Here is an 18823-nt window from a genome sequence, read left to right on the forward strand (position 1 = left end):
TATAGTAGACGCCCTAGCAAAGATAGCCTCGTCGTTGGATTCAGGGGCTCTAGATAATATTCCTGTTCATCTTGTCGATGCTCCAACTATCAGCTCGACCGAACAGGCCGTAAATGTGACTCAACCGGACTCCTGGATGACTTCTATTTTCCAGTACCTCAAGGATGGGACCTTGCCAAGCGACAAGGTCGAGGCAAGGGTCTGCGAGCAAGATCTGCTCGTTACACACTCATCGGGAACTAGCTGTATAGGAGAGGATTCAGTGCCCCTCTCTTCCGATGCGTAACCAGTGAAGAAGCAGACTACGTCATGAGGGAAATTTACGAAGGGATCTGCGGCAATCACACAGCTGCTCGATCTCTTGCGAACAAGGTTGTTCGTCAGGGGTATTATTGGCCCCGGATCCAAGAAGATACGCACAATTTTGTCAAGAAATGTGACAAATGTCAACGGTTCATGAACATTCCGCGAGCCCCCTCTCACGAGCTGATAACAATGCCTAGCCCCTGGCCATTTTTCATGTGGGGGATCGACCTTAATTGGTCCCATGCCAGTCGGAAAAGGAGGAGTCAAATATGCCATGGTGGCGGTAGATTATTTCACAAAATGGGTGGAGGCTGAACCGTTAGCCGCGATCACGACTAGAAAGCTGAAAGACTTTGTTTTCAAGAACATAGTGTGCCGCTATGGAATTCCCCACACTCTCATCTAGGATAATGGAAAGCAATTCGATAATGAGGAGTTCAAGCAGTTCTGCGACGAGCTGGGCATTCATAAAAAATTTGCCTGAGTCGCCAGACCGCAAGCAAATGGCCAAGTTGAAGATGTCAACAAGACCATCAAGCACACTCTAAAGGCCAAACTAGGGGCAGCCAAGGGAAATTAGGCTGACGATCTCCCCGAAGTCTTATGAGCGTACTGAACAACTCCGAGAACCTCCACCTCAGAAATGTCCTTTTCGCTAGCCTATGGCTGCGAAGCAATGATTCCTGTGGAGGTGGAAACTAGTTCTCTTCGGAGAGACTTGTACGAAGAATTGAAAACGAAGTACTTATGAGGGCAAGTCTGGATCTTGTTGAAGAGCACCGCAGCAAGGCTTCGCTAAGAATAGCAGCCTACTAACAACGTGCGAAGAGGTTCTTTGATTCAAAGGTCGAGCGGAGAGACTTCCAGGTCGGAGACCTCGTGCTAAAAGAAGTTCTTGGAACCAGGGAGCCAAGTGCGGGAGTACTAGAACCTAACTGGGAAGGTCCGTACGGGGTCGACAAGGTGATCAGACCGGGGACTTACCATCTTAAAAGGTTGAACGGTTCCAAAGTACCCCGAGCTTGGAATGCCGAGCACTTCCGGCCATACTATCAGTAATCCCGAACTCAGCTCTCACATTAGTTTTTGATTTTGTTAATTCCCTCTTTGTTGTAAAATATTACTCTGTTCGCTGGAAACAGTTCGCATTTATTATGTTCGCTTATAACAATTCGCATGTAATATTGCCTATGTAAAACTGAATTGTAAACTGCACTTATGTATGATAAAGCGAACAGCAATTGGAAGCAAAATATATTTTCATTTATTTACAATAAAAGTTGTTAAAGACCCTATTAATTACAACGGAGTCGGTCTCATCGCACTATGCCTGGTCGGGGGGATCCTTCGAAGCAAGACTCGAACCCTCTGCCTGGTCGGATCTTCGGGTGGCCGCTGTTGCTTGGTCATCTTCCTCCGCCAAGATCCGCAAGGTCTCTTACCATCCCTCTGGAAGGTCTGAGATATCCAAATCTGGGTTCTTTGGTCGCAGGGTATAAATGGACCCGATCGCCCAGTCGGTGGCCTTATCCTCGATCTCCTCTGACTAGATCTGCATTTCTTCAGTCAGTGAAGCAATTTTTCCCCGACTCTCTTGGAGTTCGGCCTCGAGAGCTAGCCTTTCCTTTTCGAAGGCCTCCCTTTCTTGTTCTGCTCGCCGAGCCCATATGGAGGTCGTCTGGAGCTCCTGGTCCTTCTCTCCGACCTCCTTAGAGAGCCTAGCGGTTGTCCCCTAAAGCTCTTTTACTTCCTCCACGCGTCGCTCAAGCTCCGCCTTTTGGAAGTCAACTGTTCGCATAACGGCGTCTTTTTGGTTCAAGTACCTGTTCGTCGCTTCAAATGCTTGCATTCTTTCCACTTTGACGGTCTCTAGGCTCTGTTTAAGCTTCGCGACCTCCTCTTTCAGATCATTTGCCCCCTTCGCGGCCCCCAACCGAGCCTTCTCCATGGACATCCTCATCGCAAGCAAGGCTTGCGAGCAAGAATTAAATTAGAATGAAAATGGTGGACTAACTTTAAGAACAACTCGTTTACCTTGCTTAGATACTGGAACGACGTGGTCATTAGGTCGTCGCCCGTATCGGCGAACTCATCATATGACTCCGATAGCCCACACTTAAGCAGAGAATAGACTATCGGCTGCAGGTATTCGGGCAGGCTTCCCAACGAGTCCAGCACTGGTGTGCCCTTCGCCTTGTCGGCAGTAATCGTCTCGTCCGCGGGTTCCTTGCCCAACCTCCTTCTTAAGTCCTGTCGCGAACTTAAGGGTTCTTCCTCAGATTCGGTCTCTAACTCGTCGGCCTGAATCTGCTTCCTCTTCTTTGACCGCTGGGCCGGAGCCTTCCGCCTCGTGCAAGTAGGTGGTGGCTGAGCGACCTGTTCTGTCCTGGTCGTCTCTTGCTCAAGACAAGACTGGGAAGGCGCGACTGTTCGCACTGGTTGTGCCATTACGGGGCGAGCAGCTTCGGTCGCCCTTTCTCTCCTCGATCGAGGGAAGATGAACGGTGCTCGCCGGGGCTGCTTGGACTCTTTTGGAGGCATGGTCGCTACATGCAAATACATTAGTAACTAAACAAAAATTATTCTACGAGCAAAAGGGGATCAGTGTAACTTACCTTCTTCTAGGGACTCCAAAGACATGTTGTTACTGAAAAAACTGTACTTCTACAAGTTCGCGGTCATCACGAGCTTCTTAGCGTCCCGACTTTCCTCGGGAAGGACCCCAAAAGACACGAGCCTGTCTGGGTCAGTGAGCAAGTCTTGGCTGGTCGTCTTGTTAACTGCAAAAGAATGCAGGTCGTTATAATAAAGGAAACGAACATCCAATGCACCTAGCGAAGAAGAACCTACTTGGTTTCTGAAAGCGGCAGTAGCCGTCGTAGCAGAAAAAGAAGAACTTGGTCTCGTAGGCCCCCGCGTTGCTGGGATAGCTATGTATCCCTTCGGCGATGGTAGGTCGCCGGGACAAGTAATAGGAGTCCTTGTCCTTACTCTTTTTAAGATAATAGGCGATGCCGAGCTTCACCGCCGTTAGCTCGCCCAAGCCACTCTCGCGGCATGCGATGTACATTGCGACGGCGATGACATACACGTTTGGCGTCAATTGCATTGGCACAATCCCGAAATGATCCAGGACCGACCTAATAAAATGATGGAAAGGAATCATCCCTCCACCCTTGAAGATCTCTTTAGAGATCGTAGCTAGGCCCTCGGAAGGATGCCGCGACGATCGGGTGTCGTCGAGGAACACCTCTGCGCGGACGTCGAACTGCCTTTTTATCCTCTCAAACTCGTATCGGGTGAGAACCGAGAAGACATCAAGGGATGCGTCTGCGGGAATATCCCGCGAAGACGAGCTAGCTCCTTCCTCGGGTCTGGACGTTGAAGGTTCCATTCCACAATCTGCAACACCGACCGACAGGTCATTTTAGCCATCGCACGTTGCCCCGCATGGCGGCATGGGACAAATTCCTTAAACCCTAACAGTAACTCGAGCCGTCATCCACGGCTCGAATCCGATGCCAGCGTCGCGTCTCTGGTGAAACACCAGGAGACCCAACGCTATTGCCCACCAAATATAAAAAAAGAAAGAAAGAAAAAGACCTTACCTTCTGGGGGGCGTGACCGAGGACGGATCTCGTTTCGGATATCGGAGAGATGCCAATTGGAAGAGAAGAACTTCCGGTTTGCAAAGATTTTTCGCTCGAGGCAGAAGGGATTCTGGTGGCGTCATCTGAAAAATTTGGGCTCTTATATGGATTACGAACTGACGGTTACCACCCCTCGTAATCGAAACGACAGTCTTCTCTCCCTCTCCGCATTAAATACGCCCCACGTCGTATTCAATGTTATGATAAGGGCTATCGTTTCGAGTGTGTCGTGCAATTAATGCTCTGTCAAAACAACGCCAGGACAGCACACAACGCATTTAATGCGCCTGCCAGACACTTTAACATGTGCAGAGTGCTTGACAGTGCAGAAACAGGCCCATTGAATCTCCAACCTAAGGTGCGGTAAGAAACGCCCGATGAATCCAGGTCGCTAGGATGATGATTGTTAAGTCGTTTGGGCAAAGATTGCGTGAGGTCGTGTTCGCAAAAGGCCCAGTCCCGAGCTTCTTCCATTCAGATCGAAATCACCAGAACCTCCAATCGCGGCATGACTTAGTTTCCAAGGTTCAATCATCAAACCTTAAAAACTAGAGGACTTCTGTTATGCCTGGGAAATCAAGGGCTGACGTGGGAAGTCACGTGATGAAGTGTGACCTGCTCCGTCAGAATAGTAAACACACGTCAGGCTTGCCAGAAGCTATGAAGCTCCCATGTGTCCATCTCCCTGCTCCAAATCACGTGAAATCAGCTTGAGACGTGGGCAATGTGCTGTAAAGCCGGATTATGTCCTGACATTCACACCAACCCATAGATTTAATGATGATTACTTGCATTCATCTCGATATAAAAAGAGGAAGACCCCTTCATTAGGGGGATTCGGCTATTTTTTACACTGGAACTCTCTCTCTCTAGAAAACTTTGTATTTATTTTTCCTAATCATTTGTAAGTCAGTCCGCTGTTGCGACCTGACCCATTACTCTAATACAAATCAGTGGACGTAGGACTTGCTACCTTAGCATCCGAACCACTTTAAAAAGCTCTCATTGTATTTACTCTACTTGCTATCCATAATCACGTGTGTCTCTTGACCAATCAACGTTACGCACGTGTTGATTAGTTGGTGTCAAAATCACGCATCAACAGCTCCCTTAAAAATCTCTTCACATTTAATAGGCAAATCCTGAAAGTTATTCATGGCAAACATGAAATCTAAAACACAAATATTCCATATTTTGATTTCCTTGTGGCAATTACCCCATCCTGAACTTCACCACAAACAGCACCGTCTTGGCAACCTCCCCACCGACAACTTTCCAGTGACCTTCTTCTGGATCAACAACACCTCAACACCAACAGGCTTCTTTGGCCCGTTCTGGTTGACGTGCACCCGTTTATCCTCCAAGTACTGGTAAAAAGCAGAGACGACAAAGCAGGCCAAAAAGTCAAATCGTAACTGAGCCAAGAATTGGTTCACCATCAGTTGAATAGAAGGGTGAAAGTGCACCCCTAGTAGAAGGTCATGTGCATCATCTTCGCTAAGTTTTAGAAGGAGAGTGAATTTTAATTTCTTGTTGTTTTTGGATGGGTTTGTACGTGGGTTTTTGGGTGGGTTTGTGGTGGTTTTGTGGATGATTTGGTGGTGGTTGTTTGGTGGCAGCGAGGTTGACTTTAGGGTTTAGAAGGAGTGCGACGGTGGTGGTGGTGGTGGTGGCTGGATCCTGAATGGTGATGGTGACTAGGTGGGGGGTGGGGGGGGGGGTGGGGGGGTGGGGAGGAGAATTAAATGTCAAGGGGAATATGATAATGCATTATTTGCAATTGTGTTTGAAATCAAAATTTAGTAACAGTATCAATTTAAGGGTGGGAATCTGAATAAATGAAATCAGGAGTGGAAACTTGCCATTTTGACTAACCTTTGGTTCGGACATGTTTTTGGCCCAAAATCTTTTTTTAAAGGAGCTAATTGATTATCTTATACATATATAATATTATATTATATAAAATATTGAAATATAAACCAGTCGACCGAGAATTAATAAAGAATGACTTTAATATATCAAATATTAGAATATGACTCCGCTGGTACGAAAATATTCTCTCTAGCTGATCTATACGATTATGAAAGAATTATTACAAAATAAAATATATTATCTGTAAGGAGGAGGAGAAACTATTATTACAAAATAAAAACAATTTTTCCTCCTCTATTTATAATTTTATTTTTGTTGGGGTATTATAAGTTTTTAAAGGTTTTTTATCATTTTAAAAAGTTTTGAAGGTTATTATAATTTTATAGGGTACCTAAAACCAAAACTGGAATCATTGTTACAGGTTCTAGTTATGGGTACTTAAGAACCAGAACCATCTGTTTCAAATTTGAAAGAACTGTCGATTCTGATTCTTTCAAAAAATATAGGATACTCGAAACCAAACACTCTTAAATTTAAGGATAAGAATCGGAAATGAATAAAACCTGGGGTGAAAACTTCTTTGGGTGAGAGATGTTTTTGCCCAAAATCTTTTTTAAAGGAGTTATATGATTAACTTATAAATATATAATATAATATATAAATTATTGAAATATTATTCTCGGTCGGCTTTAATATAATATCAAATATTAGAATATGATTCCACCGGTACGAAAATATTCTCTCTAGCTGATCTATAGTTCTATACGATTATGAAAGAATTATTACAAAAATAAAATATATTATCCTAAAGGTCACCGTTCATCTTTCCTTCTCTAGATCTTGTGGTTAAACGCTAGATTTTTAGCCTGAGAAACTGGTCAAGATGGATAGAGAGTTCTAAGAGTATTGTTTTGATGTTCGAACCGTCGCTGGAGTGGCTCCAGAGACAGCGGCTGGTCGCCATCAACGGTTCCGGTCGCTGCCGCATCAGCAACCATTGATTCTGCCGGTGAGGTAATTTTCTTTTATTTTAATTTATTACTAATTATAAATCAGTAATTTTAGTATAAGTGTGTTTTATTAGTAAAATTAAATTAAAGCTTTAGTTTGAGGTTGTTCTAACTTGCGAAAGTATCAATTTTAAAAACACCCCAAGGAGTAATCCCAGATTTCAAAATTTTTATTTATCAATAGTTTTTTTTTTTTTTTTTTAAATTAAATTAACAATTTTGTAGAATAATTTTCAAAATTCGGCTGCGACGCTGGCAGTGGCTCTACTGAGATCGTCGTATGCGTGTCGTTTAGTTACAAAAGGCCGACAAAAGATTTGTTTGAAATTTGCTAGCCTCTATTTCCTAAATGCTACATCCTACGACTCTGAAACCAACACTACCGTGTAGATTCACGCACACAATATTGTCTTACATTTTAGTGGAGACAACAGCTGCCATCGCCGCTTGCCTATTTTTTTAATTTTCCATAATTTAAAAAATATTTTCATTGTATTTTGAATCTTGTATCCCTTTTGTGATTGTTTTTGAAAAGACTGACCTTAAATTAATAATTTTCCTTAATTATTTGAAAAGTAGGCCATAAATGATTTAGAAAGAAGCTTGTAACAATCATAAATTCAATAGCAATTCTTGATTGAACGAAAAATATGAGAAGAAAAGCTAAAAAGAGAAAAAGGAAAAAAAAAAAAAAACCATAAACTATATGACAAGCTAATAGAATTATTCATCAAAATTAATTTCTTTGAGATTTTGCATCAAATTAAACTTAACAAAACTTTTAATGTTCAAATTAAGAAGTAACTTCTTTGAACTTGTGCTAGTTGAATGGTTTTTTATCTTTTAAAATTTGAGGTCTATATCATATATATTTAATGGTATAAACTTCAAAAAAAAAAAAAAAAGTAAGTTTACAGCTTTGTATAGCCTTCAACCTTTATCGGTTTTCTATGTTATCTGGTTTAACAAATTCTAAAATTGTCTCTTTTTCATCATAGACAGCACCTCTTCCTTCCCGATCATGGTCAATGGAAAATCAAATTCAGTTGCTCTTCTTGTCCCCATCTTTACTGGGGAAAAATATCATTTTTGGAGTATCAAGATGAAGACATATTTTTTGTCCCAAAACTTATGGAAAATTGTTAATGAGGGACCGGAAAACACCTCCACGCTGTCTGAGTTTGAGTTACAACAGCAGCAGCAGAATGATGCAGCAGCACTATTCATCCTTCAGCAAGCTCTGGATGATTATATTTTTTCAAGAATTTCTGAAGCTAAGACGGCGAAGGACGCATGGCAAATTTTAAAAGCAGAGTTCCAAGGCAATTCAGAGGTAAGCTGTACCAAACTAAAATCTCTTCGTCATTACTACTTATCTGAACGAAATAGAGAAGCAACAGGAACAAAATAATAATAGTAAAACAAAATAAACAGTAAACAAAGAAATTATACGCGCGATTTACCCTGGTTCACCCAATGTGGGCTACGTCCAGCTGAGTCAATATTATTAAAATATGCCTCACCTCTCTCGTTTACAATGAATGAATTACTCTCACACTCATAACAAGAGAAAAGAATGTTTATATACTAGGTTTAAGAGATTAAACCTAGTTTTACAAGAATTCCTATTCCTAAGCCTAACCCAAAAAGGAATTAATAACTTAAAAGGAATCCTACAGCGGTTATACATAGAAAAGCCCAAAATCGTCTACGGGCTCGGGGGCGCTGCCCCAGCGACCCCCGCCCGCTCACCGGGGAGCGGGGCACCCGCCCGCTGACTGGGCAACGGGACCCCCGAGTGCGTCTCCGTTACCCATTAATGCTGAAGTAGTCGACAACTCCAACATTATCACCGCTTCTTCATTACGGCTTATCGCTTCTTCTCTATCACAGACTCTTCCCTTGCCAGAACAGGATATAAGTAAGTAGTAAAAAACTAAAATGAATTTTCACAAGTAGATAAATAATAGTTCAACCAAGTATTAAAATTTTTCCGTTTGTTTTTATTGCAGAGAATTGCAAGAAATACCTGCCACTATATAATGCTATACTCGAAGGTGATCTGTTATCTGTACAACAGCTGTGTGATGAGGATAAAGATGCGTTAGAAGCCAGGATCACGGTAAATTGGGACACAGCTCTTCATGTAGCTGTTGGGACAGCCAATGCTAATCATATTGTGGAGTATCTAGTAAATAAGATGTCAATGGATCAAGTGTCACTGAAAAATAAAGAGGGCAACACAGTCCTTTCTGTTGCTGCAATGGCTGGCAATCTCCAAGCAGCCAACATGATAATGAGGAAAGATGAACATCAAAGCTTGATTGAAGTTGAAAACAACTTTGACGGGATACCTTTAATTGAGGCTGCTCGACATGGGCAAAAGAAGATGACTGAATCTCTAATGCAATTTAGCAAAAGTTATTTGGAGTATGCTACTGCAACACGTTTTGAAGATAATTCTGGTGGTTATTTATTAAGTTTACTTATAATTGCAGGATTCTATGGTGAGTTAATTCTGTCTGTTTGTTGTTAGACTTTAACTTGATCTCACACTTTTTAAGTACAAATGCAAAGCCGTGCAAGTTTCATTTCACTTTATTAACAATTAATCCTAAATTCCTGTCCATCATTTATGTCTCAGACTTAGCTCTAGAATTGCTTCGACGGCATAAAAGGTTAGGCATATATGTTGGTGAGTCTCTTTTGACTGAAATAACCAGAAAGCCGTCCGCGTTTCCAAGTGGAAGAAGAAGAAATATAAAGTTACGGCAATACGTTAATGTTTCTAAGGGTGAGTTCATATATTTCTCATATCATTATTAATCTTCTATCATCTATTATCTCATGAATATCCTTAATTTATTTTGTTTTCTTCAGTCTGTTATATCTTCCTTTATTTGTTTTCTTCTATATTTGTAGCTAGATAGAAAATTGCCCTTACCTGATCATGAATTAATAAAAATTATTCATAAAAGCTGATACTCTGGCATTAATAGTTTAATACTAGCATGTAAGAATTGAATAACTATTATTAATAGGAAAATGTTTCCAACTAATATTTGGTAAAGCAAATAAAGGAAAATATATTAAAATAAGAAAAACCATAAAAATTTCTGTTGTGATAGGCCCAACCCCATGGATAATGATTAACGACAAGACAAATAGGAAAAAAATTAATAACACACACAAAACACAATAATTTATGTGGTTCAACTTTTTAACCTGTGTTTACGGGCAAAGATAAAGGAAGAACTTCACTAACAAAAATGGAGTACACAAATTTGGTGGAAAAATTCTCAAACCCAAATCCCAAATACACTCATTATCTCTCACACTCAAAAACTCACTCACTTAGCTCTCTCAACATGGTTTCTAAAATGAATTGAGAGCTTTGGTGAATGGCTTGTGTTTCCCTGCAAATGGCACCCATTTTCATAGTGACGGGAAGCCGTTGCATGCCAACATTTACGGGACAAATTGTGGGATTTAGAAGACCATGAAGCCACCAACTTTAGCTTGAGAATATTGACTTCTATTTGTGAGACATAAGCAAAAATTGTGCTTCCAATCCGGTGGCATTAAATGTCTCCATAGAAGTCCAACTTGAAGCCTTGAACATGTGATGAATGTGGAAGAAAAAGATCATGACATTCATGTGAACACAATCTCTATTCTATTCAAGCCACTAATTCAACAAATCTCCACTTTGGTTTAAATAGTAACAAAATCCATGCATAACTTCTTCAATTATCTTCTCCAAGTTTCTTGGAGGACTTATTGACCACAAATGCCTATCAAGTCCAAATACTTCCTAAACTTGACTGACAGAACTTGCATAGTCATCATGTTTGTTGGATTATCTGTTGTAGGAATCTTTTTCACTAAAATAGTGCCTTCAGATATAATCTCATGATGAAATGAAATTTGACATCAATATGTTTGGTTCTCTCATGGTACATCTAATTTTAGTTCAAATGTATGGCTTTCTAACTATCACAATGAACAATAGTTGCATCCTGTTGTAAACCAAGATCCATAACCAAACTCCTTTACCAAATTGCTTCTTTTACTACTTCTGTTCCCATTATATATTCTATAGTGGACAAAGCAATAGTGGACTGTAAAGTAGCCTTCGAACTAATGGCATGACCAGAAAGTGTGAAGACATAACCAATCAGAGTTCTCCTCTTATCCAAATCTCCAGCATAATCAGAATCAACACTGCCATCAATATCTATGTTTTTCCCATACACCAAACTAGCACTTCTAGTGCCTCTCAAATATCGTAAAATCCATTTCACAACTTGTCAATGCATTTTTTCTGGATTACCTATATATATATATCTACTAACAACACTAACGACATGGGAAATATCTGGGCGAGTGCAAATCATGACATACATTATTCTTCCAATTGCATTTGCGTAAGGAACACAAGACATTTGCTCCTTCTTTTTTGATGATTGAGGAGATAAAGCTGTTGAGAGTCGAAAATTTGTAGAGAGTGGAGTACTCACTTGTTTAGACTTATCCATACCAAACCGTTTAAGCACCTTTTCAATGTACTTTCTCTATGACAAGTATAACTTGTCATTCGTTCGGTCTCTACATAGCTCCATTCCCAAAACCTTAGCTGCATCCAAATCCTTCATCTCGAACTTCTTATTAAGTAGTTCCTTCAACTTGTTGACTTTAGACATGCTTTTAGTAGCAATAAGCATATCATCCACATACAACAACTAAACAAACGAATCATTAGGAAGTCTCTTGTGATAAACGCAACTATCATAATTACTCTTGAAGTAATCATGTTTTATCATAAAAGAGTCAAACCGCTTGTATCACTATTGAGGAGACTGTTTTAGGCCATATAAGGATTTCTTCAATAAGCACACATGATCCTCTTTGCCTCAAATCACAAACCATTTTGGTTGATGTATATATATTTGTTCCTTGAGCTTGCCATGTAAGAAAGTTGTTTTGACATCACGTTGCTCCCACTCCAAGTCGAACAATGGTACAATGGCAAGCACCATGCGAATAGAGCTATGTTTCACAACAGGTGAGAAAACTTTATTGAAGTCTACACCCTCCTTCTGACTATAGCCTTAGTCCACCAAGCTTACTTTGAATCTTGTTGCTTCAACCCTCGGGATTCCTTCCTTTTTCTTGAATATCCATTTGCAACCAATAATTTTTTCTATCTTTTTGTGGTTTAACCGACTCCCATGTCTTATTCTTATGAATGGACTAAATCTCCTCATGCATGACAACAATCCACCTAGCAGAATCTGTATTGAAAATAGCTTCTGCGTAACAAGAAGATTCTTGGTTGTCAATGGCCTCTGCTATAGACAATGCATAATGGACCAAATTTGCATGACCATATTATTGAGGTTGTCTGATTTGTTTCTTTGTTCTTCCAGCAGTAATACTATATTGTTGTTGCTCTTGAGGTGCTTTTACAAGATCAGAAACTTGTACTTATTCCTCAATGAGGTGATCCATAGTGCCATCTTGCACTATTTTTGAGCATCTAACTCAAGGCCCACCTACTTGTGGACACCTTCCTTCAAACATTCATCATTTGGTTTTTCTTTTGAATGAAGCATGGATGACTCGTTGTAAATAACATCTCTACTGAACAAGAATTTGGGTGACTTAGGATCAGATACCACAAACTGTACCCTTTAACACTCGAACCATAACTGAGAAGGGAGAAATATGCATTTTTTTTTTTTTTTTTTTTTTTTTTTTTGCGCTTGAGGTTCAAGTTTCCCCATCATTGACATGAGTAAGAGTCGGACACCCAAATATTCTCAATTGTGTTTAATCAACAGGAACTCCAAACCATACTTCTTGAGGAGTCTTCAAACTAAGAACAGTTGATGGAGATCAGTTCACCAGGTAGCATGTTGTACTAATTGCTTTAGCCCAAAAGTCTTTGGACAATCTAAAATTAGAGAGCAAGCAACGAGCTTTCTCCAAAAGTGTTATGTTCATTTGCTCCTAACTTCGTTTGCTATGGTGTTCCTTTAATAGTGCGATGTCTCATTATTCCTTCATTCTTGCAAAACTCATCAAATTCGCCAGAACAGAATTCCAAGTCATTATCAGTTCTGAAACGTTTGATCTTCTTTCCCATTTGATTCTCGATCAAACTCTTGCATTGCTTGAAAGTAACTAACGCCTCATTTTTGTGTTTTAGAAAATATACCCAAACTTTTCTTGAAAATTCATCAATAAAGGTCATAATCCATCGATAGCCACCTTTTGACGGGACAAACAAGGGACCCCATAGATCTGAGTGAATATAATCTACCATACCCTTTGTACGATGAACTGCAGTACCAAACTTTACTCTGCCCTATTTTCCATAGACACAGTGCTCACAAAAGTCAAGTTTGACAATCTTTTTGCCGCCAAGTAAGCCTCGGTTACTTAATTCTACCATCACTCTTTCACTCATATGTCCTAAACGCATATGCCATAAACAAGCAGTATCAGAATCTAAATCTGAGGAAGATGATATTGCAACTGCACTTGTAACCGTACTTCCTTGATGAAAGTGTAAGCCTTTCGTCAACTGCCCATTCATCACAACAAGAGCACATTTACATACTCTTAAAACTCCACTTTGAGTTCAGTACTTACAGCCAAGTGAGTCAAGAGTACTTAAGGATATCAAATTCTTTGAACGTGTTGAAAGTTTGTCAAGGTCCTAACAATATCGTCATGCATCTTGATTTGAATTGTTGCGATTCCAACAACTAGGCAAGATGCATCATTACCCATCAACAGAGAACCACTAGTAGACTGATAAGTGGTGTACCAATCCTTGTTAGGACACATGTGCAATGAACAAGCTAAATCAAGAATCCATTAGTTTCCAGTATGAACATCCAATATTGATAGAATTGTTTCAGCATTAATAGAGGAATTGACTTTCCCAACACCAACTACTTCATTAGCCTTTTCAGACTTTTCTCCTCTATTCTTGAGCTTCCAATAGTCTTTCTTGATGTGCCCTTTTTTGTGGCAGTAATGGCATTCAACATTCTAAAATTTCGATCTTGGCTTGATGACCTCTAAATCCTTTGTCTCAGGGCCCTTTCTCTTTAATGTTCCTCTCGCAACAAGACCTTCGCCTTGAATATCACTTCCATTTCTAGAAAGCTTTTTCCTTAACTCTTGGGAGTTTAGGGAAGCTTTAACATCCTTCATAGAGATGGTGTCTCTACCATAAAGCATGGTATTGACGACATGATCATAGGAATGAGGCAAGGAACATAAGAGGATTAAGCTTCTTCATCTTCAATTTTGATATCAACGGTTTTCAAAACCACAATGATTTGACTAAACTCATCAAGGTGCTACTTCAAGGTATGTTTTCCGCCATCTGGAGAGTATATATTCGTTGTTTTAAGTACAAACGGTTGGTGGGAGACTTGGTCATGTACTAACTCTCCAATTTCTGCCATAGCTTTGCAGTTGTCTTTTCTTCTGCAACTTCATGCAGAACTTCATTAGACAAGCTCAACTGATCAATTTCAGTACAAGCTTTCTCCATTATATCTTCCTTCTCTACATCAAATAATGAGCTTGGTATATTTTCTTTACCAGCTAATGCGTTGTGTAAACTCTATTGAACCAACAGAGCTTGCGTTTTAATTCACCATAAATTGAAGCTATTTTTCCCATCAAAGTTTTCGACATCATATTTCGCTGTCGAAATGTTTGTCACCAGTCTGAAAAATTTTCAAATGGAGTAACGAAAGAGCCTTGTTGGAATAAATAGGAACAAAGCACGTGTCCTACGAAAATGGCTTTGATACCAATTTGTTGTAATAGGCCCAACCCCATAGAGAATGATTAACACAAGACAATTATGAGAAAATTTATAACACACAAATCACAATAATTTACGTGGTTTGACTTTTTAGCCCCTGTCGACAGTCGAACATAAAGTAAGAATAACAAAATGGAGTACACACAAATTTGGTGGAGAAACTCTCAAACCCAGATCCAAATAACTCCCAATATCTATAAACACAATAATACGGAATTTATCCTACATAACAACCCTAATTTATTAAGTTTAGAAAAAAAAAAAAAAAAATATGGACCTTTTTAAGTGTTTTTTTTTTTTTTTTTCATATAATGAGTTTAATTAAACTTGTATAAGATATACCTAATTTATTTATGGAATAAACTTTCATTTATTTTGTTTAAAAGCTTTTATTGAAATGGGTAATTTAGAAATGATGTGAATTATTTGGGCTTTAATTGTACTAACCTATTTATTTGTTTATTTATTTTTTGAAAATTCCGGGCCCACTTTGGTCTAAAGTTGGCTCTGCTTATACCACCTTTAAACTTTATTCACTAGTAGTCGATAATGTAATACATTTGGTTTTATAAATTTCCTTTTCTATATATAGATTTTAATCCATTAGACAATTACTTTACAATATAATCTCTAAGTTTGAAACTCTAAGATGTTTTCTTCTTAATTAGCTTACAATATTTTACTCATTGGATAGTTATGTCATTGTTTGTTAACTTTGCAGTTACGAGTTATATAAAGGAGACACGAGAGGCAAAGTTGATGCATGACAATGTACTTCAAATTGTGAAATACTTGTGCAATGAAATTAAACTGAATCTAGACTATGAAAAAACTTTCTTCATATTCAAAAAGTCGTTTCTTTTAGCAGCAGAATTGGGGGTTTGCGAAATTGTGAAGGAGATTATAAAGTCGTTTCCTGATGCAATTTGGTTTACAAATGAAAAGAAACATAATATATTTCACTTGACAATTATCAATCGTCAAGAGAAGGTATTCAACCTCATATTTAAAATTAGTAGTCACAAGCATTTGTTGCTGATGTCTCGTGATGTTTACGGGAACAATGTCTTGCACTTTGTTGGACTGCTGGCACCAGAAAATCAACTAAATCTCATTCCTGGTGCAGCCTTGCAAATGCAGCATGAGTTACAGTGGTTCAAGGTAAGACTTCTGATGAAACGAGTGTCTAATGTGTCTTATTAGTGTCTCTGTATGGAACGAGTCTCTATTTCTATAGGCGAAGTCTATTACTACTATATGGAATTAGGGATGTCAAAATAACCCATGGGTTTAGAACTCCAAGGAGCCCCACTCTCAGGGGTTGGGTTTGGTTAGTAAAAAATTTGCAGTGGGTTAGATTTGGGTTTAAATATCTCGATTCAAATTATTTTAGTACAGGCATGAGAATGCTAACTTTGACTCTGACCCGCCCCATTTGCCCTAGAAGTATATAAATATGAATAAATAATTATATATAATATTTAACATTAAAATTATAAGAGGTATTAATAAATGGTTATATTCTTTACTTTTTTTTTTTTTTTTTTTTCAAACAAAGAAAACCTTAGCCACCACAACCTTATTCCTCCATTGACTGGCTTCAAATTTTTTTTTTCCATCTTTTCAATTGTGAATCTGAAAATAAGGAATGTTATTAAATGTTTAATATATAATTACTAACATCATATATTTTATTCAACTTCAAAATTGTATGAACATTAACTTTATATTAAATTTTTTCTTTTATATTGTCAAATTAGGTAGTTTAGGTTATAAATTATTTGATGAATTATGATTTTACGTTTTCTAGAATCAGATTTATTATAAAATTATAATTAAATTCACTATCATTTTATTTCTTTTGTTTATAATTTGTTTGGATAATTTTTGTGATAGAATTATTAAACTTTGAGTATAAATTTATATTAGATAATTAAAATTATTGTTTACCATTTTGATTAATTAATTTATTCTAAGAAATAGATTGTATATAGTGTGCTAGATTCAATTATATATATATACACAGAGAGAGAGAGAGAGAGAGAGAGAGAGAGGGATGAGCTAAATAAATAACCCAAACCCAAAACCTGTCCCATTTTTTAGAATGGAAAATGGGTTGGATTTGGTTATTCATAAAATAGATGAGCATGGGCATGGATAATGCCTTTTCAAAAAAAATATTTATCTAAATTTACAATACCCGCAAAGTTGTGATACCATGCTAAAGGGTAATACTTTTATGACGTACACTCGCAATCTTTCCTATATTCTATTTTTGTAATTAACAAGTTTATCTTATGCAGGAAATAGAGAATATTGTACAGCCTGCCTACAAAGTGGATAAAAATTTTAATGGAGAAACTCCTGCAATGATATTTACTGAGGCACATAGGGAACTCGTTAAAGAAGGTCGGGATTGGATGAAAGTTGTAGCAAACTCATGCTCACTAGCAGCAGCTCTGATTGCCACTATTGTGAGTGAATGCTGAAACGGCGTCGTACTGAATTAATGGAACGGTGTCGTTTTGAGACAGCTCCTGGATGATCCTGACCGCTGATTCAGAGGAAAAGCCAACGGCTGAGATCAAGCCTCCAGTCAACACTATAAAAGGATTAGGGTTTCCTGTTGTAACAGTAGATCAAACACAAAAAGGGTTGAGAGCAGTTTTTCGTTTTTATTAGAAAAACTAGGGTTCTTTCTTTGGGTCTGATTTCTGTGTAATCTGTGGGTTTCTTGAGTGGTTTGGGTTAATCAATCAAGGGAAGAACTACTGTGTTCTTGTTATAGGTATTTCCAGGTTAGAGTAGTCTTAGGGCAGATTACGGGTTCAGATCAGAGTTGTTCGATCTGGGTTTCTTGGGTGTCATTCTTTGTAATCGTGACTGTTATCAGTTTTTCTTTAATCATAGTGCAGCGAACTCCTTTTCCAGAGTTCAACGTGGATGTAGCTTGCTCAAATCGAGCAAGTGAACCACGCTAAAGATCCGGTGTTTATTGTTTGTTTTTCTGGTTTCTGGTTTGTTTCAGTTTGCATTATAGGTTGATTGCATAACAGTGGTATCAGAGCCATCGTCCTAGGGTGTAATCTTTTTGAAATCGTTCAATTTTTGACAGATCGAAAAATTTAGAGTTTGCTCGAAAAATTAGGGTTTCTCAGATTTTAGGGGTTTCTTAATCTAAAGGTTCCTAGAGCCTTAGAACTTTGATTCTTACTAAGTCTTGGGGTTTTCTTTGTGAGATTAGATCACAAACACTGGTTAAGGAGAGTAATCTTGGTTAGTGCCGTGAGTCTGTACTTGCACTGTTCTCTTTCAGTTGTCTGTCCAGTTTAAGGGTATATAGGCTGGAAACCAGTGACCGCCTTAAAAACTGCTTGGCAGTATTTGGCAACTTCTGGTGTAACAATGGCCACTTACCCTTAGACTGTATCACACTGTCTATATAACATCATGAGCACTACACGTATGGAGATCTACCAATACGATGAGAAGATCGTTTCGGGAGTTGGAAGAAGAAATGAAGGCTCTGCTTTCACATAACATCGCCCTAGCACTGGAGAAGGATCAAAAGAAATGGTCCGAGGAGAATTGAAGGAGAAGGAGGAGATTGTGAGCTACCTACAATCTGATCGTGATGAACCTCTCAGACAGCGTACTGGAAAGGTTGATGGAATCGAAACCCCTCTAGGGTTATAGGGTAACTCGAAACTTTGTATGCTTTCAATCTGCACCTAACTTAGCTTTCTCAAGGGTGCTTTGTTTCTTATAAAATGGATAGTACAAGACAATAGGAGAACCTAGATGAATTCCTAAAAATGACCTTAATTTTAAAGGGCACAGACAGGAATTGGAGAGACTAGTCTAGCCATGATTCTGTTAAACTCCATTACTGAGGATTATCTTGTTGTTAAGAATGCACTTCAGTATTCCGATACTGTTGTAGCATTGACTTGATTGTGGCTGTCTTAAGGCTAGAGAACTTGAGTTGAAAGTCCAAAAACGAAGTGGGAGTAACCTGTTTGTTAGGGGAAAACCAGATCCTTTCAATCTGGTAAAGGCAGTCAACCTAGCCGGGGTCCAAAAACAAGAAACGGGGTAAATGGAACAATAACCATAAGGCAGAGTCTAGAAAA

At 38.9% G+C, this 18823-nt stretch overlaps 1 protein-coding gene across 1 annotated transcript; it reads left to right on the forward strand.

The window, feature by feature from the left end:
* The first annotated feature begins 7859 nt into the window (after nt 1-7859).
* Nucleotides 7860-17179, forward strand: LOC116117440. The gene is made up of 6 exons (XM_031403461.1): nt 7860-8171; nt 8732-8759; nt 8851-9345; nt 9483-9632; nt 15562-15851; nt 16994-17179. The coding sequence occupies exons 1-6, from the start codon at nt 7860-7862 to the stop codon at nt 17177-17179; spliced, it is 1461 nt and encodes a 486-aa protein (XP_031259321.1).
* Nucleotides 17180-18823: the final 1644 nt, after the last annotated feature.

This window comes from Pistacia vera, unplaced genomic scaffold (genome assembly GCF_008641045.1).
Source record: "Pistacia vera cultivar Batoury unplaced genomic scaffold, PisVer_v2 Contig81, whole genome shotgun sequence".
In the NCBI taxonomy this organism is placed as follows: domain Eukaryota; kingdom Viridiplantae; phylum Streptophyta; class Magnoliopsida; order Sapindales; family Anacardiaceae; genus Pistacia; species Pistacia vera.